Genomic DNA, 27,785 nt, shown 5'->3' on the forward strand with positions numbered 1-27,785 from the left:
CAGTGAAAATAAGACTATTAAAACCACACTCACACATCTGACTATCTTAAAAAAGACTGAAGAGTCACTTAAGCTGTTGATGTGAGCAGGAATGAAGTCACGGGAGATCATTTTGTGCCTTGAAGGACTACTTTTCTCTTCCAAGGTACTGTGCTTGCTGTATATTGTTTGTTTTTAATGCACGGTATTCCTGTTTGTGTTACATCATCCACACTTCAATCATGCTTGCTTTTTATACAAATCATTTCCGCTCGGAAATCTATTGCACGCATATAGGAATGTTTTCTTTTTGTTTTATAACATGCAGAGAAATAAATAATGTGGAAAAACTGGGATAGAACTCAGTAGGGGGTGCAGACCTCTGCCAAGCTTTCAAAAGTGATGGGGAAAAAGTGGCTTTTTTTTTTTTTACATTCCTGCAACTGGCATATGCTCAAGACAAAAAGAGGGTGCAGTGATGTTCATGACATGTTCAGGCATTAAAATGAAGGGAGGCATTAATTAAAGGAGAAGACAAAAATGTTCTTTACAATCATATGAAATAGGTGGCTTTACTAGTGTAAACGCGGTATTTTGATTAATGTTGCGTTTGTGGAATATGAATTAAGCAGAAAAAAACCACCTGTTTTTATCAAACTCATTGGTGAACATTTTGCGCCTTGTTATCGAATAAAAATGACATCACAGCGCCTTAGAGCTCTGGTAACGACCATCACAGCTCACCTGTTTTCAAGGTTTGGTCATGTTTTTAGATTTACGACCTATAGCTGTAACTTTCTTAAGGCATAAAACGCAGGATCGTAGAGGACTGAGATTAAAAAAAAAATCTAATAACAATGATAATCTCTTTCTAATCTCTCCATCAAAAATAAAACAGATCTTGAAATTCTTCACTATTGTTCATTCAATTTTACAGTGTTAAATGCAATAGTGTGCTGCCATCTATTGGCCAAAAGTGCAATTACACCCTAAAATCGGCAACAAAATTGAATTATAACTAGACAAAATAAATAGAATATCTATGAAATAGATATAAATAAAAGGATTTGATTGAGGTGATGTCAACAACAACTGCTTTCAACACAACTGGGCGGGAGAAGTAAATGTCAGGCGTTAAGCGTTACACTCCTTTCCTGTCTGAAAACTACCATCATCAACCAATCACATATACACGTATGACTGGAATGCAGCACATCACGCTTGGTAGCAAACAGACACTGCGCTGAACCCACGGCGTATTTTGTCTCCAGCATGGTTCAGAAGATAGCCGTGATCGGTGCCGGGATTTCAGGCCTGGCCAGTATTAAATCCTGTTTGGAAGAAGGTCTGAAGCCCACCTGCTTCGAGAGTGGACCTGACATCGGAGGTCTATGGAGATTCAAGGTTTGCTTGAGAAATTTAACCCTCTGGACTGAAATATGCAGCAACTTGTTGTCGACGCACAACAGGAGGAACCGGAGCCCGGGCGGGCCAACATATACGAGTCGGTGGTCCTCAACAGCTCCAAGGAGAGGATGGCCTTCAGTGACTTCCCGCCTCCTGCAGAGCTCCCCAACAACATGCACCACTCCGAGGTGCTGCTTTACCTGCGACTCTACGCGCAGAACTTCGGCCTACTGCAGCACATCCGCTTCCAGGTGGGTGTGCAGTATCCCAGAACCTTTATAGTTGTTGTGTTAAGTGACCAAAGAGGAATTAATAGAGGAGTTATTTTATTTATTTTTAATTAATCGCTTATCTAAATTTTATTCTGCCAAATATTGGAATCGGAATGGGCCTAAAAAACATTAATCACAATGCTGCGATTAGACGAGTGGGGGCAAATGCAACATATACAGTTTTAGGTTGACCTCCTCTTCAAATCCAAAGCCAAGCAACACCGCCATCTATTGGAATTTGTTGGTCATTACAGTTAGCTTACAAACCTAAATTTCACGGAGAAGCTGTGCAAGATCCATTGAAAAACTTGCATTCACTCATTCACTTCACTCTATTTATCACTCATTCACTGCCATGGACGTTTATATTCGTCGACTGCAATACGACCGTTTACTGCCATAACGCGTATTCTTGTGCTTCTCTGGGAAATTAAGGTTTGTAAACTTACTCTAGTGACCAACAGATCCCTATAGTTGGCGGTGTTGCTTTGCTTTGGATTTTAAGAGGAAGTCAACCTGAACATGTATACCGTATTTTCCAGGCTATAAGTCGCACCGAAGTATAAGTCACACTGGGCAAGCCAAAAATGCATAATTAAGGTAGAAAAAAAATGTACATAAATCATACTGGAGTTGCATTAAGTATATATATATAGTATAAATCTAGAGCGCCCTCTTGTGGCTGTCTGTGAAATCATATTCCCCCTGGTATATATTTTTTTCATGTATAAATCACTCCAGAATATACATGGCAGGAACAGCCAACCTATGAAAAAAAAGTGTGACTTATAGTCCGGAAAATACGACACACTATACAGTTTTAGGTTGACTGCCTCTTAACATCCAAAGCAAAGCAACACCGCCATTTATAGGGATCTGTTGGTCACTAGAGTAAGTTTACAAACCTTAATTTCACAGAGAAGCTGTGCAAGATCAATTGAAAATACTTGAGAAATATGCACGCTATGGCAGTAAACGGTTGTATTGCAGTTGAATAATATTCACATATAACAAACTAGGCTGCACTAAAACGAGTCAAGTTCAGGCACATTCTTCAATGTCACTTCAGTTGCGCCTTGGGCTGCTACTATATCATCTGTACGTAATGAACGACAGACAGGGAGTGCCGTGTTTATCGCTTGACAAGACAAAACATGTGAAAATAGCTGACATTCCAGTCTGACGGATGGGCAAAACTGACCAAAGATACATGTGCCCATCTTTTGGCATCACATTCAAAACTTGAGGCTGTAATTTCTGCCCTAAGGTCAACAAAGTATTGAGCATAGGTTGGAAATAAGCATTTATGTTTGTTTTTGTGTTTTTTTTTCCAAGACCGCTGTAGTCAGCGTTAAGCAGACTGCGGACTTTGCCGACACCGGTCAGTGGGCGGTCGAGACCGAGGGACGCGACGGCCGGCGGGAGAGTGAGGTTTTTGACGCTGTGATGGTCTGCACGGGACATTTCACCACACCCCATCTGCCACTTAAAGACTTTCCAGGTACTCATATTGTCATTGGTTGTTGTGCATATAGTGAACCCTTGCTATTTGTGGGGACAAACGTAAAACACCTGAAAAGGTTTTAATCATCCGTAGATCGCACCGGGACAAATGAGGTATCAAACGATGCGGCTCGATCTGACACGCTGCGCTATTATTTTTCTAGGAATTCCCAGTTACCACGGCGACGCTATTCCCAAAAAAAGTCGCATAGGAATGAATGGGAAACCGAAAGAGATCAACTCCAAACAAGCACCTTTTTCCACGACACGCTGCGCGCGCATACGTTAACCGACCGATATGAATTTTAGCTCATTTTGTTGGAATTTTTCCCATCTTTAGCTCAGTGTCAAAAAAATAAATAAGGAATGAAAGCTCTCCCCCCTGTGCGGGTTCAAAGACAGTGAGTGAAATAGACTTTATCCCATTGGTGTGTATTGCATGGGCTAGAGCGGACAAATTAAGAAACAGAGTGTAGACAGGGAAAATATTGATTTCAAGTTTCACTTCAACTCGTCATTATGGCCACAATCTTTGCTCACTAGACATCAAATTCGCACATTTTGTAGCCACAAGCCTCTGCTTTCTGAAAAACTAAGTTTTATTTGGCTAAAGTGTCATTTAGTACCTTTATTTTCACTTTAAGCGAGGAGAAGTCGGACTATTTCGATCTCTTTTCAATGTTATTTTCGCCGTTTTTCCCTCTTCATTTTCGATCAATCATATGTTTTCAACCTGCTCTCATTTGGTCATTTTTCATCCGATTAAAAAACTGAGAACATGCTCGCGTTCCCTAAACCCTTGCCGTTCTAACGAGCCATTTCTGGAATCTGCATCTTCAACCGTTAAATCGTGAAAGGCTTTTGTTTGAGGTGAGCGTAATCCTATACAAAATCAATGGAATGTTGCTGCGTGACGTCTCCTAACAACTTAAAATCAAATGTGTGTGCGTGAATGTGCATGTTTCGTAAAGGGGCAGTAAGATACTGTTGATTATGGTTAACTTCCACATTTCTTGAGCGATTTCAATGGTTTAAATTTTATTTTTATTGCGTGTTTCCACGTGAGTCAGCAGGCCCATTCCAAATTTCCGCGGAAATTTTTCTAGTTGGTGTTTTTGTTCTGTTTTTCGCTTGGTGCCAAGGAACTATACTCTAAAACAGTTGGGTAAAAAATAACCCAATTATGTGTAAAAAATGGACAGATTTGACCCAAATTTGAGTAAACATTTTTTATATAAAACAACACAAATAATTGGGTCAGATCCTTTACTTGGGTCAGTTTGACCCAACTTTGCTTCAGAAATTGGGTAATTTTCTATAAAACAACCCAGAAAGTTGGGTCAAATTGACCCAAGTAGAGGGTCTGACCCAACTTTCTGGGTGGGTTGATTTCTACCAACAACAAAAACAGAAGTTAATTTTGTATAAAACAACCCAGAAAGTTGGGTCAGACCCTCTACTTGGGTCAATTTGACCCAACTTTGAGTAAAAAAATTTATAATTTTCTATAAAACAACCCAGACAGTAAAGTCAGATCCTCTACTTGGGTCAGTTTGAACCAACTTTATGGGTTGTTTAGCACAAGAAAAAATATATAATTTTGTATATAACAACCCATAAAGTTTTGTCAAATCCTCTACTTGGGTTAATTTGACCCAACTTTGGTTCAAAAATTGGGTCTTTAAATATATATATATATATATACCCAACAAAATTGGGTCAAATTGATCCAATAAAGTGATTGATCCATTTTTGATCCATAATTGGGTTACTTTTGACCCAAATGTTTTTAGAGCGTATGTTGACTTGAGCTGAAGAGCTTCATGTATACAAAATAAGTGCTTTGGCACTTCTTCGATCTTTTGGCATTGAAAGGTAATTAAGGGAGTCGATTCCTCTCAGATATTCACCATTTGTGACAGGACCCTTTTTCTCAATTTAGCAAAATCTTGTGTAACGTTTGTCCATAACTTGACAGACATCATCGGATGACAAGCTTCTTCTTTTTTTTGTTTTTGCTTTTTCTGGCTTTGGTCCAGGTATAGAGAGCTTTAAGGGCAAGTACTTTCATAGCTGGGAATACCGAAACAGTGAGGGCATGCAGAGGAAAAGAGTGGTTGTTATCGGGATCGGGAGTTCCGGAGGCGACATTGCGGTGGATATCAGCCGGGTTGCTGAAAAGGTGTGTTTCTTAAGTATTAGCATTACACCTCTAACTGGTATAACCACAATAAATGTCAACCCACACTTCTTATTTGTATATCAACCTGATTTGGTAAGCCTAACCTGTTTATCATAATACATATGAATAAATTTATTAAAAAGTTACAATTGCACCTGCAGGTGTACTTGAGCTCGAGGAGCGGCGCGTGGGTGGTGAGCCGCGTGGGACCCTGGGGCCTCCCGGTGGACATGTTGTACACCTCCCGCGTGGATGCGATGCTGCAAAGACGTTTCCCTTCTCGTAGCGGCAGGACAGCAAAGAAGATGTTTAACCGGGCCTTTAATCATGAGCTGTATGGACTGAAGCCAAGACATGGGTACCAATGTCACAATTCCTTCTTCAAGCTTTTGGAGGTAGTATCAGAGCTGTGACGGAAGACTACGCAATTATTTGCTTTATTACACAGAATCCAGTCAGGTGGGATAAACGCTTTTCACACAGCAACACTGCAATCTGTCTGGTGTGACGTGGGCGACTTTGTCGGACAGTGGCAAGTGCTCTCAACACAACTGGGCGGGAGAAGTGAGTGTCGGGTGTTAAACTACGCACCCCTTTCCCAGAATTGCGCAGTTGCATTGCACGCTGGCTCCAGTCTCGTTATGGCTCTGATACTATCATCAGTAAAATGTTTTGTAAAATTTGTTCCCCCCATTTATTGCTGCACCATTTATACAGAACAGCCAAATGGAAAAAGGCAGAAAAAATCAAGGTTTTTTTTCTTTAGGACAAAAGGAGTGTTCTTAAATTTAAAATAATTTTTTTATTTTAAAATAAAAGGTGTAATATTACGAGAATTAAATAGTATTTTGTATATTCATGTGTCAAAATACAACTTTGTTTCCTTGTTAAACTTTTACACATTTGGAAAAATACAATTTTATTTGTGTAAGATTCCGATTTTTTTTAGCCCCCCCAAAAAATAAATTGTTCTTGTAAAGATTGCGAAAAAATAATAATACATTTTCAAGTCAATGAAGCTTAATGAAAAAAACATATTTGCTATCATTAGGGGCTTTTCCACCGCTGGAACTTTTGGAGAACTTTTCAATTTACCTTGGTAAAATTCAGTTTGCGCGTTTTTCCACCGACAAAAATCTCCGGGGTAATTAAATTCCCCAGGGGACATTTGAGTACTATCTCAGCAGCAGGGGCTTGCTGAGCCAACCTGGAACTTTAAACTTTAAAGGGGACAGGCTGCACTTATGGAGGACCAAAACTGCCAAAATTCAAAATAAATGACTAAATAGATAAATAAATAGAAGTGAAAATAAAAACAGATGTAACAAATAATTTTCAAAAATTTAATAAAAAATATATAAATGGAAATAAAAATAACAAAAAAAAATACATATATGCACAAATAAACAAATAAAAGTTAAAAAAAAAAAAAAAAAAAAAAACGAGATTCCAAAAATAAATATAAAAATAAATACAAAAATATTTTTTTCTATTTATATGTATTTTTGAGGATTACATTTTTTAATTATATTTGTTATATCCGTTTTTATTTTCACTTTTAGTCATTTGTTTATTTATTTAGTCATTTATTTATTTTGAATTTGGCCAGTTTTGGTCCCCCATATGCACTGACCATGGGGTTACATCGGCTGGACTCATCAAACTCATACGTCATAAAACTCATTTGAATTAATTACAGAGAACTCTAAGACGCTGTGGAAACACAAATTATAAATTCCCTGTGGAATTTATAACCAAGAACTTCCTTTATCCAGAACTCAAAGATCATGGGCTTGTTGGTGGAAAAGCAGCTATTACTTTACAATAAAAAATGATATCGTTACTTAACATCTTAAAAAATCTTTATTATTATTTCTCTCTCTTTCTAAGGATTTTTGAGCAAAACGCCGTGGTGAGCGATGAACTACCGGCTCGGATCCTCTCCGGTCGCATTCGGTTGAAGGTAAACGTCAAGGAGTTCCGCGGCTCCACTTTGATCTTTGCCGACGGAAGTGTTGTAGACCAGGTAAGTTCAGATAATAAATGGCTTTCAAATAAACCTGGAAAGAGAAAACACGTGGTGACTGACATGATCTCAGATTATCGCCGCTGTTGTTGACAGATTAACCACTAAAACAATTTGAAGGCTGTTGCTAAATGAAACTACATCACGTGTTGGCATAACAAATAATAGACCAGACACTCAGAATTCAAACAAAGTTAGAATTTGACCTAAAATCTTAAATAAGGGCCCAAAACGGAAACACAAATCCACAGCTAGTTTAGCATCATTACAACACTATCCCTAACCTCTCTCGTAAATTCTTTGGTCTTCATGATGCCGTTAACGTCACAAAATGCAAAAAAGTGAAAATTTATTTTATTTTTTTTTCAAGGTGGACGTGGTAGTGTTCGCCACAGGCTACAACTACAGTTTCCCCTTCCTGCCTCCGACCCTGCATGAGAAGTCGGGTTACCGCCTGTGCCTCTACAAGCACGTGTTCCCGCCCAGGCTCTCCAGACCCACGCTAGCTGTGGTGGGCTTCATCCATGGCCTGGGGTCTCTCACGCCGCTGGCAGAGATACAGACCCGCTGGGCTACCAGAGTTTTCAAAGGTAAACCTTGTCTGGTAGACTTGATTGTAGGAAGTTGCCAATAAGTATTAAATTCTCTTCTGTAGGTTTATCAAATTTACCTACCGAGAAGATGATGTTGGATGAAATTGCAACAGAAACAGAAACCATGCACAAACGGTACAAAAACAATGCAGCCAATGTCATTGTCCATTGCCGCCTTTGTTTGAACAAGCGGCGTTTGCCCTCTTTTAGGTACGCCTGTTCTGAGCGGACACCCATCCAAGTGGACTACATGCCCTACCTGGACTCAGTGGCATCTCAGATCGGGGTTAAACCGAATGTGGTGCCGCTAATTCTGAGCGATCCCAAACTGGCGTTCCAGGTGTTGTTTGGACCTTGCACGTCCTATCAGTACCGACTGAAGGGTCCGGGTTACTGGACCGGTGCTCGCCAGGCCATCTTCTCTCAGTGGGACCGGGTGGTTCGTCCATTCAACACAAAAGTGGCACCGAAAGCCCTTAAGATCAGATTGGTACCGAGACCGAGAACACCGTCCAAATTGAGCATGGTGCTTTTCTCAAGTGCAGCCTTGCTGTACGGTTGCTTCTATAATATTTAACGGACTCTGCGCTACATGACTTGAAATATTCTAAGATAGTATACTACTAAATGTTTTTAATCATGCACTGTTTGGTTTATAAATGCAGTTACTACATTACCTCAACGAAGCAGTGTGTGTGAGGCAACATGTTGTTTAGACCAGTGGTCCCCAACCACCGGGCTGCGGCCCGGTACCGGGCCGTGGGTCATTTGGTACCAGGCCGTGGGTCATTTGGTACCGAAAGAAAAAATATTGCATTATTTTTATTTTTTTCGAAAATGATGTTTTATTTTGAAAAGTGGCCGGATTCTGTCTGTTACATCCGTCTCACTTGACGCACTTCAAGGCCGCTACACCACACGTCAAATGATACGTTACGCTAAATTTAATTCCAAGCTAGCAAAATGAGCAAAAAACAAACTTCTTTAAAAAGTTTCTTTGCGAAGGGGAAACGGTCCAATGAAGGGACAGAAGAGGAACCTGGACCCTCTAAAAAAGGGAAAGCTGCCTTTAACAGGCAGTATCAAGAATCGTATTTAAAATATGGATTTATCGCCACGGGCGATTCCCACGCACCACGCCCGCTGTGCGTAATATGCGGTGACCGGCTTTCTAATGAGGCGATGAAGCCTTCAAAACTGGTTCGCCACTTGGAGAGCAAGCACCCCACAGCAAAAGACAAGCCTTTGGAGTATTTTCAACGGAAACAACGTGAACATGAGGGGCAGAAGAAGTTGCTGATGACCACCACGTTCACACAGGCAAGTGCACTGAGAGCAGACCAGAGTGTGTTGCATTGTTTTGGGGCAGAAACGATGTTGCTCATGTGATGTTCTGTTGTTGGTGCGACGTTACGGACACTGTTAATAAAGTTGCACATGATTACACAGTAAATTTACGTTCATTATTATTATAGAGAAAATACCACAGTTTTTTTCTTGTCATTTTATTTTGTTTTTATCAGCTAAACCTTTAGATTGGGCCGTGAAAATATTGTCAGACATTAAACCGGTCCGTGGTACAGAAAAGGTTGGGGACCACTGGTTTAGACAGTTAGCGAGCTACTGTAACATCTAAACCAGTGGTTTCTCAACCTGTTGTGCCTGGTGCACCCCGAAAACCTTTCGTCATACCAAGGAATACCCCCCCCCCCCCCTCACTCATACATAATGATTCTCCAAAAGTAGACCATAACCCATGTCGCCTTGAAAATCAATATGTAACATACAATCAAACAACAATCATGAAATCAAAACAAATAAACCTATAAATAACTCGGGGACAAAACACTTGCCTCCCCGGCGAAACAAGTTGTAGAACAGACGTACCATTTTATTGACAGGCTATTGTAATGACTGAGAAGATTTACATAACATTTTTGAAATAAAATTCCCTTTGAATAGGACTGACTTTACGTGCGACAACATGTTTTGATAGTAAGCGTAGCTAGCTAGATCACTAACTATCTAAACAACACGAGGCAACATGATGTTTTAGCTAGTTAGCAAGCCAGCTATTATGTTTGTAATGTGAATACATCATGCTACAGAGACATGAAATGAAATGAAATGTATAAGCGCATTACTTGTTGTTGCTGCTATTGTTGTATGCTAGTAAGTTAGTTAGTGACTATTTTAGTTAGTATTTCGATGTCGGGACACATGCGAAGGAGGAAGAAGCAATACAATTTGGATCAGAGTCCAGATAAAAAGTGTACAGAAGAATGTGCGTACCAATGGGCAAAGTCAAAATGGCGGCAATTTACTCCATGAACTGATCACAAATTAAACATTCAGATTGAAGACGGATGATGATAATAGTTTGACGTTTCCAAACATCGTTCACATGTAAGAGTTACACATTTCTAACACTTATCCACTGTGATTATTCATCAACTTAAGCTCAATGTTGGGCTGACAAATAAAGGAGTAGGTTTGCTGTGGTATTCAGGTGGCCACGGTCATGAACGCTCACGACAAACATTACTTTTAAATACTTTCAATATTTCAATGGCTTACAAGTTATGAGTTTAAGCTAATGAAATGAAAATGAAATACTGTTCCATGACAGCTCGGAAGGTGTATTTTTATGCAAATGAATATTTGTATTGCCGTCTGTATGCCATTCAAAGCTGCTCCCACTTACATATTTACCAGCAGCAAAGCCGCACAGGCCCTCAGTCAGTCAGTCAGTTAATCAGCCACTCGATCAGGTGTGTGTGGTCACTGCCCTCCAGTCCAAGGCCCATCAGTCGGCAGCATGGTTCAGACGGTGGCCGTGATCGGCGCGGGGCCTTCGGGTCTCACCAGCATCAAGTCCTGCTTGGATGAAGGTCTGGAGCCCACTTGCTTCGAGAGCGGCCCTGACATTGGCGGTCTGTGGAGATTCAAGGTGTGTGGAGATTCTTCAGCCCCCCGATTCAAATAGTTACACCTCTATTGCATATCTAGTTACTGTTTGGTTGGTTCGTTGGTTATTATGTCTTGATGAAAAATGAGAAACTAACCGCAAGCAAAAAGACAAAGACTGTACAAAAAATGAACAAACATGAAGAACATTATAATAGCATTTCTATTCTTGTTAATAATTAATATGATGATTTTATCACCATTATTACCATCTTTGTCAAAAGTGCTTTATATATATATATATATATATATATATATATACCCCGCCTACTGCCCGAAGCCAGCTGGGATAGGCTCTAGGGCCCCCCGTGACCCTTGTCACATATATATTCAAAGTTTACATTTTCAAAACACTTTTTTAAAATGTCTCTTCCTTTAAGCATAAAACTCTAAGATTCAAACCCAATCTTGCCTCAGGATTCGGGCCACGGGCGGGATTTTCAACCCCCCTTGAGCGCAAGTTCCCTTGTTTCGCCTTTTTTTTTAAGTATATGAGCCACAAAAGGGATTTCAACCTCACTATCACTTTATCACGCCAGCAAATAACAAAACTACACTCACGCATGGTGCTCAATCGAATGCCATCAATCACCAAATCCAGGGAGGCAACCAACAAACCAATTAGCCGCGGGAAAAGTGGACTTTTGGACAGACCTAGTCTGGCTGTGCGCACAGTCTTCAGTTGTCGTCAGAAGCACCCCCGGAGTCGAGAATCTTTTGGCATCCGGCTCGAAGGACCACGTTGTATGTCAGGGTTAAAGCAAAATCTGCTCTTAGGATAAAGGAAAAAGCACAGACTCAGTCAAAACGTGTATTTTGCAAAAGGAGAAATCAGCCACAAACACTCCTTCTGACCTAAAGGTCTCAGGTCTCATTGTATTCATTCAAACAAAATGTGTTTACAGGCTTTACAAGTTTGTGGGCAAATTGAGCCCGCTCCCCAAGTTTGACAAGTTTTCTCAACATTGGGGCAAGTGACCCACTCTTCCATTCCTGGAGAAATTCCAAATGTTACCTTACATGCAGCCTTCCTTCTTATTTAAACATCAATATAAAACAAACATTCTAATACCTTATTACTACACTATGTTGAATAAGTATACACGTAGGTATTAAATATTCAGGTTATATGTGTTTAAATGAGATAACATATATATGTTTTCCATCAGTTAGTATCCAATCCACCCAGTTTCCAGTGCATATCCCTGGCCCACTAATCCTCTAATGTGAGATCCTTTCAGGAGGAACCGGAGCCAGGGCGAGCTAACATCTATCAGTCGGTGGTCATCAACACCTCCAAGGAGATGATGGCCTTCAGCGACTTCCCGCCGCCGGCCCACTTCCCCAACAACATGCACCACTCCGAGGTGCTGCTCTACCTGCGACTCTACGCACGGTCCTTCGGATTGCTGCAGCATATCCGCTTCCAGGTGGATAAGCCACTAACTTGACACGGGGAATTAGTGGGGAAAATGAAGATAGGGATAATAAGGGAATTTTTATTTTGTTAAACAAATTATGGCCGCAATCTTTGTTAAAACACATTCATTGCAAAATCTAGTTCTAGAGTATATTTTACTCTATTTTAAGTGGGACCAAATAGACCCAGTTTTAGAGTACCGGTAGGCTAATATTTACACTTGGAAGAGAGTAAAATAAAGAACTGGGGATAAAAAGTCACTCAAGGGTTGAGGAATGAACTCACGACCTTCAGTCAAACTGTTTGGTTCCACTCTAAACAGAGTCAATTTTACTTCATAGAGTCAAATTTACGCTACAGAATTTACTGTGTATGCACACATTTGAATGACCTAAAATTGCCAGGTTATTCCCATAGAAAGTGTTCAAGTTTCTAAACTCTCCCAATTGAACATCTCATGGCAAATTTAAATACTTTCTAAGACATGAATTGCCATTGATGGCTATAAGTCAAGTGTCCATTATTTTACCTGGCATAGCAGTTAATGAGTTTCTAACAAAGTCTCAATTGTGTCCATTCAGACCACTGTGGTGGGTGTAAGGCAGACACCTGACTTTGCTGCCACCGGTCGTTGGGAGGTGGAGACAGAGCGCCACGCCGGCCGGCGGGAGAGTCACGTTTTCGACGCCGTGATGGTCTGCGCGGGACACTACACTTCGCCACACCTGCCACTAAGTGACTTTCCAGGTACCGTACAAACACGACATCCTTCTATGCTAGCGCTGTGATCCCATCTATTGCACCCGGTTTACAGGATTTAATTACAGTATGTTCAGTTTTAGTTTTCACAAATTGTGTTTCTAGTCTATTTAGGTCAGTGAAAAGTGTCTATATATGACAAACAGACACAAAGATATAGGAAAATCAACAACAAAAGTGGGACTTAGCTGGGTTGCCCATGTGGGTTTTAGCTAGGGCCTATATGAGGCCCAACTTCCACATGGGGCCACCATGAACTCCCTGGCCAAAATGGTCTGGGGCCCAGCTGGGCAGCCCAGATGGGTCTCATTCACCAGCCCATATCCAACCCACATGAGCCTTACATGGGTGTGTTGGCAGGGAAGGAATAAACTCACAAATGCCCCTCGGGAGGTCCAAGAGTCCAGGAAGAGACTTACTGAAATTAAAGTCAGCCAGACCTAAAGCATCTATTGTGTTTTGTCTCAGGCATAGAGAGCTTTGAAGGCAAATATTTCCACACTTGGGAATACCGCAGACCCGAGGGTCTACAAGGGAAACGGGTGGTGGTGGTCGGGATGGGAAACTCCGGAAGCGACATCGCCGTGGACATCAGTCGAGTTGCCGAGAAGGTAACGCTATCCCCAGACGTCAGTGAAGAACCTACCAGTATCTTTCACCTGTCTTGTTTAAGGTGTACCTCAGCACCAGGAGCGGAGCATGGGTGCTGAACCGCGTGGGTCTCGGCGGCCTCCCACGAGACCTCTTTGGGAACTCCCGGATGCATGCCTTGAAGATGAAGCTGTTTCCTTCATGGGTCAACCAGATGATGGAGAAGGAGCTCAATCGGACCTTTGATCACCAACTATATGGGATCAGACCAAAACACGCGTAAGGCGACCATTTGAAAAAAATGACAACATCAATTTCAGCTAAAAAGTGAACTACAATATGGTGAGGGATGACGATAATGGCAATGATTTTTAGACTAACTGACTACTGTACTATGCTGTGTTGTGTTGTTGTCAGCTTTTTTTCTCAGGTGCCTGTGGTAAATGACGACCTGCCGGCACGCATCATCTCAGGACGTGTGCAGATTAAACCCAACCTCAAATGCTTCACCGCTTCTGACGCCATTTTTGATGATGGTTCCGTGATACATGAGGTGAGTGTGTTTGTGGCTGTTTGAAATCGCTACCTATAGCCACTAGTTTACTGAAGTGAAATTAGGCTTCCTGCAAGTATATCAGCTTTGTTTGGTGATGTGCCGGTGGACCTCTTCGTTTGTGCGGCAGGTGGACGTAGTGGTGTTCGCCACAGGCTACGGCTGCAGCTTCCCCTTCCTGCCTCCCGACCTGCAGGGCAAGTGCGGCCCAGGCCCCCAACACCGCCTCTACCGACACGTGCTTGCGCTTGGCCTAGCCCTGCCCACGCTGGTCGTGATTGGCTTGATCGACGGCCTGGGCGCCATCAACCTCATGGCAGAGTTGCAGGCTCGCTGGGCCACACGAGTTTTTAAAGGTTCATTACTTCCATCCGGCTGTCTAGCTAGCTAGATCGCTAGTGTCTAGCTAGCTTACTAGCTAGCTAGTGTTAGAGTATACAATAGTAAGTATTGTACTCTTTGCGTGTTCAATTAACTGAATGGTGAGATCCTTTGCAAAGGTATCAAAAGCTTTTGATGACAACAATTGAACTCTCTCAAACAGCGGTCTTGTTCAGATTGTGTGTCCTCTACTCCGGCACATCATTATTTATTGAAAAGTGGGTGAATATGAAAAGTCTCCTCCCATCAGCCCACAGTACATTTGTTTACAACTCAGTGAATACAAGAAAATCCCCCCTTCTGTTCCCATAGGTATAAATCAGATTAGAGAAAAACAATAATCAGCCTGTGCCTCCCTTCCGACCGGCTGAGACCGGTCCTAGACTCCCTTCAAGATAGCAAATGTAAAAACCCGTTGCCCTTCTTCTGAGAGTGAGACAGATAATACAATTCTATTCATTGAGCCATACTGCTATAACTAAATCCAAAACGGCTAAAATATAAATTGAAACTGAAAAACAATGTTAATAACTCATCACTAGCTAGCTAACTACTGCCTAGTTAGTACATATCTATCTGGCTAGCAGGCTAGCAAGCTAGCCATCTAGACTAAATAAAGAGGTAGCCTACTCAAGGCAAAAACTTTATTTGCAATATGTTCTAAGTGCCCCCACAAGTAAGCCATGAACACAGCATTGTGAGAAATATTGTATTATGTGACCAAACCCATAAAACAGGTGAGTCGTGCTGTTCGCAACGCGAACCTGAGGGCACTTTGACGTTAATAACAATCAACAACAGAAGGGGTAGAATTGACAAAATGGCTGCGTCCTTATGTATGACAACAGGTGGATTCATATACTTATGCCAACATTTACTTGTTCCAAATGTCATTTAGTCATCAGTCTATCTAGCAATGTCAATGTCAATGAGCAATGTCAAACTTTACGGCTTTTTGCTTCTACAGACAGTAGCCTGCGGAGTCACTGACTCTTACACAACCAATCTAACTAAATACACATACCCAACCAACTGCAATGCAAATCCGGGATGTGGAGAAAGAAAAAATATATTTATTTACTTTTACCTTCAGACACATTTACACTTATTAAAACTAGGGGTGTCAAAATGAGTGCATTCATTTTGAGTTAATTTATTGTTCCTTTAACGCCACTAATTGTTTTAACGTGCGATTAATGACCGCCCCTTACTTGGGGGAATTCCAGTTGCAACGCAGCAGACACATCCACGTCAACATTGAGCAGTAATAAATGTATTAATAATGCATATATTTGTGGAGACTGCGGTCAAGTTGTAATTTACAATTTTAAAAATGTTCAGAATTTGACAGGTTGCTGCATGTTAAAGATTAGATCGCTCTTAATATGAAAAGAAAAATGCACAGAGCTGTCACCAACATCTTACAAATGCAATTATGACATCTTGTGGCAGTAAAATTACCTCAATACAAATCAATATCACACTCTTTTTTTTTTTCTTTTTTTTTTACAATGCAGTACATTCTTTAAATGTTAACTAAATTTTATGAATTATGAAATTACTGTATCAAAGACTAAAAGATACGGCAATATTTCTATTAGCATTAACATTTGTTTCCACTTTTATGTTAACAAGAGTATGAAAACAGAAAAAAATATTGTACATTTGAAAGTTATCAAATTTATGATAAATCGTAAGTTAACTATTGAAGTCATGTGATTACTTACCATTAAAAAAAAAATTTATCGCCTGACACCCCTAATTAAAACACATTAATTTAAAAACGCACTGCATACCTTAACATCTTTCAGCATAGTCTTGTTCCGCTATCAGTGCACCAAAGATACACCATGACAACAATTTAACCTGACCCTACACCTGGTAGAATGACCAACAAACGGGCCTGTTATCTATAAACTCACAACAATAAGTAAACCTGGTCATTCCCACCATGAGTTAGAAACTCAACTGCTCATTTCAGCCTCATCTGCAGATCAATGAAATCTGTTCATCTCAAACATTCAACCTCAGCGTGGTGTGCAGTGTACACCCTGTTTGTAACGAAGGAAGCCCGAGGAAAGAATTCCAAGTGACAAAAAAAGTGACAGACACTTGGCTGGAACTGGGTCTTGTATTTTGGCTCCCATTCCTTTCAAACTCTGTGAATTAACTCATAAGCTTAACGCTGGACTCCTGTTGGTTTCACCAGGAGAGCAATGGAAATTATTAACCGTTTGTACCCACTCATCCTCCTATAAACTTGATGACCCGGCCACAAATCACTCGGGGCGACCCAAGCTTTATTATAAGACCCGTTTTTGAACATCTGGAACTGCCACAAGGAAAGTCGCAACATTACCTTATCTGACCCTGGTGATACTAACAAAGCATTTGTTGTTCTTGGGCACCACCAAGAGGACAGTACCCCAAACTGCATACGTGTGATCTTATTAGTCCAGCCAGTTCTTTGCTTAATTTAAACATTCATACCATTACTTACAGGATAATTTCCAGAAAAGTTTAATTTTGCTGTCACTTGATATATTGAGAGACAGCCTTTCACCAAGACCTCAGTGCTGCCCAGCATATTGTCACCTCAAGTGGTGGTATGACTGAGAAAAAAATGCTATCTAGTGAGTTGACCATCTACCCATCCACTGTTTTTACTTTTGTGTCCTGGTGCAGGTTTGATACGTCTTCCCTCACAGGAGGCCATGATGAAGGATATAGAAAGAGAAAGTGCAACCAGGCGCAAATGGTATGCCACTGTTGTTTAAATTTGTGTCTACTTTTTATTTTATTTTAAGTTTGTCATTGATAATAAATCTGCCATTCTCTAATAAAACGAATCTAAAAATTTTAAATGCATATGTATTGATAAAAGTTTAATATATTATTGAGAATAATTTGAATAACCAATTTCAATCGTTTTTTTTTTAATTAAATGTATAAGTAATATATTAAATGTATATAAAATAAATCAACCATTTTTTTAAATTGACAATTAATATAAGTTTTCTTATTACTTATTTTATATTTTCATTAAATTAAGCAACCAATTATTTAATTATTAAAGTTTAAAATGTTAGTTATGTAACTTTTTATTTTACTATTTATTTACAATGAATAGTTTTTTTTTTTTTTTTTACAAATTGCAAGTTATATTGGAGTTTAAAAAATTATTTTTTTTATTGTGCTATTCACAGTACATTAGTTAAAATAGTTATTTAATCAAATTTGATTGAAATGTATACAATAATTTGTCACCATTTTTATAGTAAATTAACCAATTATTTAGATTAATTTAAAAAAATTACACTGATGCTGCAGTTACGCTTTGGGCCAGAGGTGGCAGTCGCGAGTATAAAAAAAAGTGACAAACTGCACAAAGATCCTTTAATAACTATATTTTTATTTTCTGGTAACCCATTTTAGGAAGTAAAGCGACCCATGTGAGGAATAAGCAGTTCATATGATGGATGGATGGATATATGGATGGATGGGTGGATGATCTAAATGAAAGACAAATACGCCAGGACTTTTGCTAATGATTGATTTGCTCTCAAGTTTTCCTTTGTCTGCAGTTTCACCAATGCTGAGAAGAACCAGCTCCAGGTGGACGTCTTCCCATACAGAGACTCCCTAGCCATGCAGGCAGGGGTTCGACCCAACATCTTGCGACTCTTCTTGAGCGACCCCAAGTTGGCGTGGCGGGTGTTGCTGGGCCCGTGCACCCCGTATCAGTACCGGCTGATCGGACCGGGCAAGTGGGACGGAGCCCGCCAGGCCATCCTCACCCAGTGGGAGCGTGTGCAGCAGCCTTTCCAAAGCCGGCGAGCCGAACCGGAAGCACCAACGAAAATGTCTTATGGGCTCATTGGGCTTTTGTCAGGCACTGCCATCCTGACTTTTTGTTTCTACAAGAATCATCATCATTATCTGTCCTCTTTCTTCTCTTAGAACAATGTTACATGTTTTTAGGGCTCATTCGAATCTTTTTTAATGTATTCACATAGGCAACATCGTCCTTTTTTTTTGGGGGGGGGGGGGTCACACATGTTCTTCTAATTTTAGAAGACATAGACATAACACTGACAGATTTGTATTATATGAAATAAAAATAAAACGGTGGATGCAAAAGTCTACACACAACTGTTTGAATGTCAGTTTTTTGTGGAATAAAATCTGACCAAGAGAAGTTAATTTAATTATTCATACATTCGTTAAGGTAAGCTACAACCTGTACAACTAAGTGTGCACACCCTCTTGCAAATAGGGATGTAGTTAAGTTCACTATTAACCAATCCCATTCAAACCCATGTATGTTACCGGTAGATTGTTATACAATATTGAGGAAACAAAATCTGGTCATCCAAACTCAGCAAAATATTATTTTTATACGGCTCTATCAATTTATTATATTATATTTAAATTAGGGGTGGGAATCTTTGACTATCTCACGATTCGATTCAATTCCGATTTTTGGGTTTGCGTTTCGATTCAGAATCGATTTTTTATTCCAAACGATTTGATTGACAATGATTTCTGCTTCAGTTTATAGATGTGCAAAGAATCGTCATGATCTACTCCAGTCTGACTTGATAATGCTAATTAGCATGTTACTCGCAGCATTTTTATCACTCATACAAAACGCTTCAGGAATGTATACAGAGAAGCATGTTAACATTACTCACCGGCATATACTCTTCCTACGCTGCAAAAAAAACAAAAAACTTTTATTGAAATAACTTGATCGTGACTTTTTACTTCTACTCTCTAATGTGGCTACAATTTAACAGTGTATCAGAAAGCGTGGAACCACACTGCCCCTTAGAGGCCAAATTGTGTATAACATGAACAGCGCGCTCAATAAAGGGCAAGACAGTATAAAATAATTTAAATAAAATTGATTTTGAATTGTACTAAATGAGAATCACGATTCTTGTGAAAACCAAATTTTTGGCACACCCCTAATTTAAATGTTGTTTAATATATATTTAATTAAAACAATACTGCTTATATTATATTATCATTTTAATTGCAATATGATTGTGGCATTTTCATAGTCGTAATTACTAATTGTATTTGATAATAATCTGTATAAAAAAAATACAACTAAAAAAGTTATTTTGTTGCAGAAGCCCATATGAAACTTATAGAAGTGTACCTAATGTAGAATCCAGCGCGAGAGACCAACTTGTTTGTTTTTCCAGCAGATCACGCTGCCAGATGAGTTCAGGGGTCAGAGTCGAGTGCGGGAGACTCCAGTACTCCGCCCACTTCCATGCGCCGCTGCGAGCAGACGACAAAACAAAAATACAAGTCACTCCCTTCGTCTTGAGTGCAAAGCGGGTAAGAGATAACGTCAATGTCGTCTGTTTTTGTTGCCGTGTCATATTTTGTGGTACTTTCTGGTAGCCACAAAAGACGAGTTTACTCAAGTTTGCTGCGTTCACTTGCAGTCTCTACCTTTGGAGATTCCAGATTCCTGATTATCGAGTTTATGTTGTTGTGTGAAGCGTGTTGTTTCTGAAGTCTGACTCAGGCTGCTGCGTGCTCATATAGACGTTTGCGTGGGGGACGTGCGTGTGTTTTGCATGGATCACGTACACTTTGAATGCTTCGTTAAATTCGCTCTTTGTCGTAGGGACACGTTTTTAAAGAGCACATTTGTTGCTGGGCAGCGTTCAACAAAGTAGCAGAGGTGGCAAAAGTACTCACACTGTGTACACAAGTGGAAACACAGATAATTGTGTTTAAAAACAAAGTCAAAGTAAAAAAGAAATAATTACTGATTTGAGGTCTACCCGTTTTGATAACTTGATAAAATGAGAGGAAACTGCACGCGATACTCTGCACATACTTTGTATTTACGTCTTTTTACGTTTTGTCATCATCTGCAGGGGCTTGAAATTGAAATATCAAGCCTATTTTGACTAAGGAGCACAAAAATGAAGTGTCTTCAGAAAAATAAATATTCAAGTATGACGACTCAAGTATAGGCTGGTGATGAAATATTTGTACTTAGTTACATCCTGTGCCATCTGAGTTTGAGTTTGAATTGTAATATAAATCAAATTTCTTAATTATTATATTGAGTGCAAAAATATTTTTGCGCCCATGTCAAATTTTACAATAGAATGAGAATTGTTTTTGCAAACAAACCACTTTGAGTCGTAACTCAAATTAAAGGTCATGATGAGGACTTCCCATTGTGATGACTGAAAAACTGTTTATGCATGTTTTTGACAAAAAAAAATTGAATTTCCGCAGCTTCAATATGCCTCGTCGTGTGGCCGTGATCGGAGGAGGTAGCTCGGGCCTGGCCTGCATCAAGTGCTGCCTGGATGAGGGTCTGGAGCCCGTCTGTTTTGAAAGCAGCGACGACATCGGGGGACTGTGGAGGTTCAAGGTGGGTTGAATGCAGTGATGGGAAGTAACGAAGTACAACCACAATCTAACTCTTGTCACAAGAAAACTAACCCAATTTTTTTCCCCCATACTTGTGCTAGAGGGAAAAAAAGAAACTATTACAATTCCTGAGTATTAAAGCTTTGTAGCAGCAGCTAATTAAATTCTGTGGAATTACATTTTACCATTATTTGATTACGAAAAGGACTTGAAAAGACTAAAAACAATTGAGCAAACGATTACAAAATGTACACAAAAAAGTAAACATAACCAGCTTAAGAACACTGTTCCTTGGATAAACACCATCATCATTAAACATCATTAAACTTGTGAAAGAACGTGACTAAACCCTAAAATTAGCAATTAAACCAAAATCAACCCATGACAGACGATGTTTCACCATGTTGAGAAATAAAGTAGTCAGATCTTTAAGAAAACCAAAAGCTAAGTTATTTCTCATCGTAAGTGAAAAATAAAAAGTAAATACTAATAATATAATACTAAAGTGTATAACAGCTCTAAAACAATGTCAACATGAAACCATGCCTTGCTTAACTGTCAATCAAATACAACTACGACGACTTGAAAAATGGATGCTAATTTGTCTAGCATTTCTCTTATGACTACACATCCTTTCATGTTTGAGCCACGAAAATATATCTGATAAAAGCCTTTGTTGGCTGAAAAAGAGAAATGCTAATATGATGCTGCAGTTAGTATGCTAACATCGAGCAAGATAGTAAGCTAACCCGAATAGAAAAAACGCTGGCGCAGACTGATAAAGATTTAACTTTAACCTTTATGGTCAGGTAGTATTGTGAAAGACAATAGTTAAACTGATGCTAGAACTTAGAAGCACTGAGGCAATTAGATAAGGATTATACATTGTGCACTCTGGTGAGGTACTGAAACGCAAACATGCTAACAGTTGGTTTGTTATGAAATAGCAAGGTAGCGCATTGAGGCAGAATGATTTAACACTGTGGCCTTTGGTCTGGTACTTTCCCCCCCAGTGATTAGCTCAGTGTTATCATTAATGCTAATTTATCATTTTTAGTCAGTTCACAAAGCTATGCGAACAATTATGATAGCATAAAAGCCAGAGTCAAAGCTTAAAAAAAATGTCATTGTGTTATCAATCATAAATAATTGACATACAAATATCATTTTTACTTTTGCACTTAAGTACATTTCAGTCTGTACTTTTTTTACTTTTACTTAAAAACGGTTGAAAAAAAACAATCATTGATTATTCCAAAATAATTTTCTACAGAAGTTTCTGCACATCTTAAATACAGAAAGTGAGAGTTTTTCTGATTCTTCTCGTGACGTCCATTTTTCAACGTGTGGTCGTCATTGCAGGAGAACCCTGAGCCGAACCGGGCCAGCATCTACCACTCCGTCATCATCAACACCTCCAAAGAGATGATGTGCTACAGTGACTTCCCCATCCCGGCCCACTTCCCCAACTACATGCACAACACCCTCATCATGGACTACTTCCGCATGTACGCCGAGCAGTTCAAGCTCCGCAAGCACATTCGCTTCAATGTAAGCACAAATTCATTAAAACGTCAGTCAGAGAAGACCTCCGCCAAGGCCAAACAACTTGCAGTTGTTACGCTTCCTGTAAAAGCTGTTTTTTTTTTAATTCCGTGATTTTTTTCTGCTTTTTCCCCATCAGTGTTGCTGTTATGTATAAGCGACGTCCGACACAATAGCAGTATTAAACAGGAAATGACTACTATAATGTTACGCACCAGTCATTCCGTCTCTTTTTTTTTAATTTATACCCTCAGACCAAAGTCCTGCAGGTTAAGCAGAGGGCTGATTTTTCCCGTTCCGGCCAGTGGGACGTGGAGACGGAAAACCAGGAGGGCAAAAAGTGTAAACACATCTTTGACGCTGTGATGGTCTGCATCGGACACCACTGCCACCCCAACCTGCCTCTCCAGGACTTCCCAGGTACCAGGTTTAAAGCAAGGTGGGAAGGGGGAAAGGGGGTGTGTGTTAAGAAAGCGTTCACAGTGCTCTGTAGTTTATTTAATTATATAACCCTCAAAGAGATTCAAATGGCTTTACCGTTCCCAAAAATCAATGACATCCCTTGGTCTAGAGCAGGGGTGCTCAAGTTCGGTCCTCGAGAGCCCCTATCCAGCCTGTTTTCCATGTTTCCCTCCTGCAGCACATCTGAATCTAATGATCAGCTAATCAGCAAGAAGCCTGATAACAATCCCGATCATGAATCAGGTGTGTTAGTGGAGAGAAACATGGAAAACAGGCTGGATAGGGGCTCTCGAGGACCGAACTTGAGCACCCCTGGTTTAGAGTCCATTTATTTTTATTCTAATAAGTTTGTCAAAAATTATCAAAATTAAACTTCATGTTGTCATTATGGGGCATTGTGTGAAGAATTTGTAACTAACGTGGAAAAGTAGAAGTGCTGTGAATACTCTGCGGTTGCACAATTAGAATTTCAAATGAATAAAGTTTGAATTTGAAACCCAGATTTTTGTACAAAGATATTTTGTGAAAAAATAAATAAATAAATTAGTTTAAAAAAAATCAAACCAAAATGTTCGATAAAAATACGCCTCAAAGGTGCAATACTTTGAATTGTAAACCAACATTTTATAGAAAAAAAGGCCTTAAAAGTCAGTTAGAATTTTGCAACACAATTTTCTACACACCCAAATAAAAGGCAAAAATGTACCTACAAATAAAAAATAAATACATAGGAAACCAGATTTTTCTGGGAAAATATGCCTTGGAAGTCAAACCACTGGAGATTTAAGACAACATAGTTAAGTTAAAATATGCTTCAAAAGAAACAATTTCAATTACTGTATTTTTTAAATTAAATTTGCACACCCAAAACATGTCATTATGTGGGAAAAAGTCATTTTTACACATTGATTTTATACATTGGATTGAATAAAACTAAGTGTAGTATGTGTCCAGGAACTTTTTTCCCACTTTTGTTTTTTATTTTTAATAAACTTGGAAAAAAAAACTTTTCATATTGTCATTAAGGCTGTTGTGTGTAGAATGTTGAGGAAAAAAATGATTGAAAATTTTGAATAAATCTGTCACATAACAAAATGTGTAGAATGTGAAGCCCTGGGCATACTTTCCAGATGTGCTGTACAATGCAATTCTAACACAAAGACCTTTTGTAGGAATCAACTTTTGTGTCCTTATGTAACTCATGATCAAGGACTCACTGATTACTTCTTTTATCTTGAACCCTCACCTCGTTCGAACTTCCACTGTGGGCATATTCAGGGATCAAAGTGTTTCTTTCCGTATTAATGATTCACGTCGGTTGCTGTTTTGTTCGAACCAGGCCTGGACACGTTCCAGGGAAAGTACTTCCACAGTCGCGACTACAAGACACCGGAGGAGTGGCGGAACAAGAAAGTGGTGGTTGTCGGCATCGGGAACTCCGGAGGTGACATTGCTGTAGAGCTCAGCAGGGTCACCAAGCAGGTAAAAAGAAATAGACACATGATGTGGTATGCTTTGGATCATGGCCTCACTTTTTGTTCCCTCCTTTCAGCTTTACCTGAGCACCCGGAGGGGGGCTTGGGTGTTGAACAGAGTTGGGAACAACGGCGTGCCTCTGGACTTGGCTGTCAACAGACTGATTTTGCTGCTCCGCAACCTGCTTCCGTTCGGACTGATCTGCGGCCTGGCAGAAAGCCGACTCAACCAGCGCTTTAATCACAGACTGTACAGCTTGAAGCCCAGGCACAGGTACACCAACGTATTTGAGTGATGGCCGACTCAAGGGGGTCAAGGAATATTTTTGATTTTTTAAATGATCAACACGTCTGGTGTAAGATGCTCCAAGTACTGCACTTCACTTTGTGTGTATTCTACATCTATATATAATATATGTCTATATTCGGGGTGTGCCAAAAAATTCATTCTCATAAGAATCGCAATTTTCATTTAGTACGATTCAGAATCGATTTTAAATGTCCCAAAATCGATTTTATTTAAATAATTTTATACTGTCTTGCCTTTGTCTGTGTGTGCCTTTATTTGGAGCGCTGTTCATGTTGTACCCGATTTGGCCACTTATGGGGCAGTGTGGTTCCACGCGGTCTAATACACTGTTAAGTTGTAGCCACATTAGAGAGTAGAAGGAAAAAGCCACGATCAAGTTATTCCAATAAAAGGTTTTTTTTCAGCGTGGAGACGTTCTTTTGAGTGATAAAAGTGCCGCGACTAGCGCGCTAATTAGCATTAGCGAGTCAGACTGGAGTAGATCATTACAATTCCTTGCCCATCTATAGATTGAAGCAAAAATCATTGTCAATCAAATCATTTCGAATAGAAAAATCATTCTTAATCGAATCGCATGCCCAAAAATCGGAATCGAATCGAATCGTGAGACATTCAAAGATTCCCACCCCTAGTCTATATGGAATGCCTAATATACGAATATCTAAATACAGGTTGTTCAGCCAGCATCCCACCGTAAACGACGAGCTTCCCAACCGTATCCTGTCGGGGACGGTGCAGGTGAAGCCCAACATTAAACGATTTGAAGACTCCGCGGTGGAATTTGACGACGGCAGCATTGTGGAGGATGTAGGCCTGGTGGTAGGTCATCCACAACATCATCTTTATAATCATCATTTTGGCACAAATGCACCTTGTTTTATTTTTGTTTTCAGGTTTTTGCCACAGGTTACAGGTTTTCCTTCCCCTTCCTGGCCCCGCATGTGATCTCCGTGACGGACAACAAGGCGTCTTTATACAAGTATGTGTTCCCTCCGGAGCTGGAGCGCCACACCCTGGCCATCATTGGACTGGTGCAGCCTCTGGGGGCCATCATGCCTATCTCTGAGATTCAGGCCAGGTGGGCCACTAGGGTCTTCAAAGGTAGGAATCAATTTGTGTTGTGGTGAGAATACATCAAAATGGGTTGAGTTGTGCTATGCTACGTTTACGCTAATATGTTCCTGGGCAAATGCAGGCTATACTGTCGCTCAGAAAATGTTTGACAAAATGTCCCAAAATAATTCACTAATCTGTTGCTTGGAAGAAAAAAAAAAGGCTGCCGGGGGGGGGGGGGGGGGAGTAAAATAAATACATAAATAATAATTTTAAAAAGGCAAACATCGTTCAAATTAAATGTGGTTAAACTCTTGACTGACTTGAGATCTTGGGTACTCGTAAGGTAAAATAAAAACACGAGTGGCAATAACAAAGTAAATTGAACCAGAGAGTATTTGTGTTATCTACGAAAGAGGATTAGGGCGAGTGAAGAGAAAAAAAAGTTTGGCATGATTCTCAGAATTTTTTATTCAGAAGTCTGAGAATAAAGTCAGAATTCTCACTTTAAAGTGAGAATCCTGACAATAAAGTGATAATCCTGCCAAACTTTTTTTTCTCTCTTCACTGGCCCTAATCCTCTTCCGTAGGTATCTAATTGACAGCAAAAATTCATTTGTACTTTTTATTTTTGTACATAAGAATGCCAGTCTGTTGAATCAGTACCTCTACTTTTACCACAGTCCTTTTTAACTTAAGTATCCTTAATTTTACGTAAGTACACGGTATAACTACTTTTCCAGCATCTGTTAATATGTTGGGGGTAAAAAAGTTGAGACGTCATATTTTGTGGTGTCATCAGGCTGCATCAAGCTCCCTCCATTGGCTGACATGCTGGATGACATCACATGTAAGCAGGAGGTCATGGCTGACAGGTAATTCCATGATGACACAAAAAGTATATGGACACATGATTACACCAATAGGAATTGAACATTAGAGACAACGTGAAGCCAACATAGTGGTACCTTGACTTAAGAGTGCCAACATTTGACTTACAAGCAAGCTTCTTATATGCCACCACTTGAGTGAAATGAAAAAAAAAATGCAACAATTAAGGAACTGCTATGCCCTCGTGTATGGGCAAGGAGAGCCACGGTTGTGATATAAACACTAAGACGTTTACCTTGTATTTTCCAGATATGTGAGCAGTCAGAGACACACCATCCAGGTGGACTACGCGAACTACATGGATGAGATTGCGACGGCGGTTGGCGTGAGGCCCAACATCCTGCGGCTGCTGCTGACCGATCCGAGGCTTGGCCTCAACTTGCTTTTCGGCCCCATCAGCCCGTACCAGTACCGTCTGCGGGGACCCGGCAAATGGGCCGGAGCCCGTCAAGCCATACTGACACAGTGGGACCGGGTTGCCCTGCCCATGCAGACCCGACCGTGCGACCAAGACAAAGCCAAACGCTCTCTGAAGTGGCCGATCGTAGTGTTGACCACCGTGGGCGTTGCCGCGTATGTGAATAGAAGAAGCCTGGCTGACTTACTACAAGACCCTTCCACACTTTTCGATTGGGTCAAGGTGCGCCTACCTGCAATTGGACACTGAAATGAATATAAGTGGTGGCATTGGCAACACATTTAAATCATATTTAATGCAGCTGGTAAAAAGCAGATAATGACTGAAAAGTTGACCATGTTCAATGAAACCAGTTAATCATATTCACTGTGTTCTTTATTAGCTTTTGCACATGTATATTTTGATGAAGGGACTAAGTATAAAATTGCAAATGAATTATCTGACCAGCAGAGAGTATCAAAATGCACGCAGATCCATAAAAAAATGAATGTACTGTATTTTAATTGATCTATGAAAAGGCAGCTCTTTTAATAATAACCTTAATTTCAGATGATATTGTCAACATAATAAAGTCTTACAACTGTGAA

The 27,785-nt window shown here is 40.0% G+C and overlaps 2 protein-coding genes and 1 long non-coding RNA gene across 10 annotated transcripts; 2 read left to right on the forward strand and 1 right to left on the reverse strand.

Moving 5' to 3' along the window:
- The first annotated feature begins 54 nt into the window (after window positions 1-54).
- LOC147166124 (flavin-containing monooxygenase 5-like) lies at window positions 55-18,677 on the forward strand. Of its 5 annotated transcripts, none has more exons than XR_015096425.1 (11): window positions 55-145; window positions 1,251-1,383; window positions 1,449-1,637; window positions 2,994-3,159; window positions 5,201-5,343; window positions 5,505-5,701; window positions 7,234-7,369; window positions 7,740-7,959; window positions 8,025-8,097; window positions 8,173-9,282; window positions 10,681-11,135. XR_015096425.1 is itself a non-coding variant. In XM_086088419.1 (10 exons), the coding sequence occupies exons 2-10, from the start codon at window positions 1,252-1,254 to the stop codon at window positions 8,537-8,539; spliced, it is 1,623 nt and encodes a 540-aa protein (XP_085944545.1). In that variant the 5' UTR covers window positions 55-145; window position 1,251; the 3' UTR covers window positions 8,540-9,522. The 5 variants fall into 5 exon arrangements, 2 of the variants coding, with proteins under 2 accessions (XP_085944545.1, XP_085944544.1); XR_015096426.1 differs by having other exon boundaries at window positions 7,234-7,306; XM_086088419.1 differs by lacking the exon at window positions 10,681-11,135 and having other exon boundaries at window positions 8,173-9,522.
- Window positions 6,953-20,212, reverse strand: LOC147166125 (uncharacterized). 3 transcript variants are annotated; one of them, XR_015096429.1, is made up of 6 exons: window positions 20,103-20,212; window positions 19,801-19,925; window positions 13,788-13,952; window positions 11,584-11,696; window positions 10,667-10,897; window positions 6,953-7,403 (listed from the first exon to the last, which is right to left on the reverse strand). It is a non-coding gene; the product is annotated as an uncharacterized LOC147166125 (long non-coding RNA). The 3 variants fall into 3 exon arrangements; XR_015096428.1 differs by lacking the exon at window positions 6,953-7,403 and having other exon boundaries at window positions 10,262-10,897; XR_015096430.1 differs by lacking the exon at window positions 6,953-7,403 and having other exon boundaries at window positions 10,262-10,897; window positions 13,755-13,952.
- Window positions 19,857-27,785, forward strand: LOC147166126 (flavin-containing monooxygenase 5-like). Of its 2 annotated transcripts, none has more exons than XM_086088421.1 (10): window positions 19,857-19,985; window positions 20,907-21,045; window positions 22,407-22,595; window positions 22,844-23,009; window positions 24,391-24,533; window positions 24,604-24,800; window positions 25,508-25,655; window positions 25,730-25,937; window positions 26,692-26,764; window positions 27,030-27,785. In XM_086088421.1, the coding sequence occupies exons 2-10, from the start codon at window positions 20,914-20,916 to the stop codon at window positions 27,445-27,447; spliced, it is 1,674 nt and encodes a 557-aa protein (XP_085944547.1). In that variant the 5' UTR covers window positions 19,857-19,985; window positions 20,907-20,913; the 3' UTR covers window positions 27,448-27,785. The 2 variants fall into 2 exon arrangements, with proteins under 2 accessions (XP_085944547.1, XP_085944548.1); XM_086088422.1 differs by lacking the exon at window positions 19,857-19,985 and adding an exon at window positions 20,372-20,615.

Source organism: Leptonotus elevatus, chromosome 11, assembly GCF_054856555.1.
Source record: "Leptonotus elevatus isolate MCC_2025b chromosome 11, RoL_Lele_1.0, whole genome shotgun sequence".
Taxonomy (NCBI): Eukaryota; Metazoa; Chordata; class Actinopteri; order Syngnathiformes; family Syngnathidae; genus Leptonotus; species Leptonotus elevatus.

Excerpts from the sequence above, each read along its gene's own strand:
- LOC147166124 (XM_086088418.1), top strand. The coding sequence starts at position 8,926 with ATGAGCAAAAAACAAACTTCTTTAAAAAGTTTCTTTGCGAAGGGGAAA. Across the intron at positions 9,283-12,170 it reads TGACCACCACGTTCACACAG|GAGGAACCGGAGCCAGGGCG; the intron begins GCAAGTGCACTG and ends AGATCCTTTCAG. Across the intron at positions 12,360-12,930 it reads TGCAGCATATCCGCTTCCAG|ACCACTGTGGTGGGTGTAAG; the intron begins GTGGATAAGCCA and ends GTGTCCATTCAG.
- LOC147166126 (XM_086088421.1), top strand. The coding sequence starts at position 20,914 with ATGCCTCGTCGTGTGGCCGTGATCGGAGGAGGTAGCTCGGGCCTGGCC. Across the intron at positions 23,010-24,390 it reads GCCTCTCCAGGACTTCCCAG|GCCTGGACACGTTCCAGGGA; the intron begins GTACCAGGTTTA and ends TGTTCGAACCAG. Across the intron at positions 25,938-26,691 it reads GGCCACTAGGGTCTTCAAAG|GCTGCATCAAGCTCCCTCCA; the intron begins GTAGGAATCAAT and ends TGGTGTCATCAG.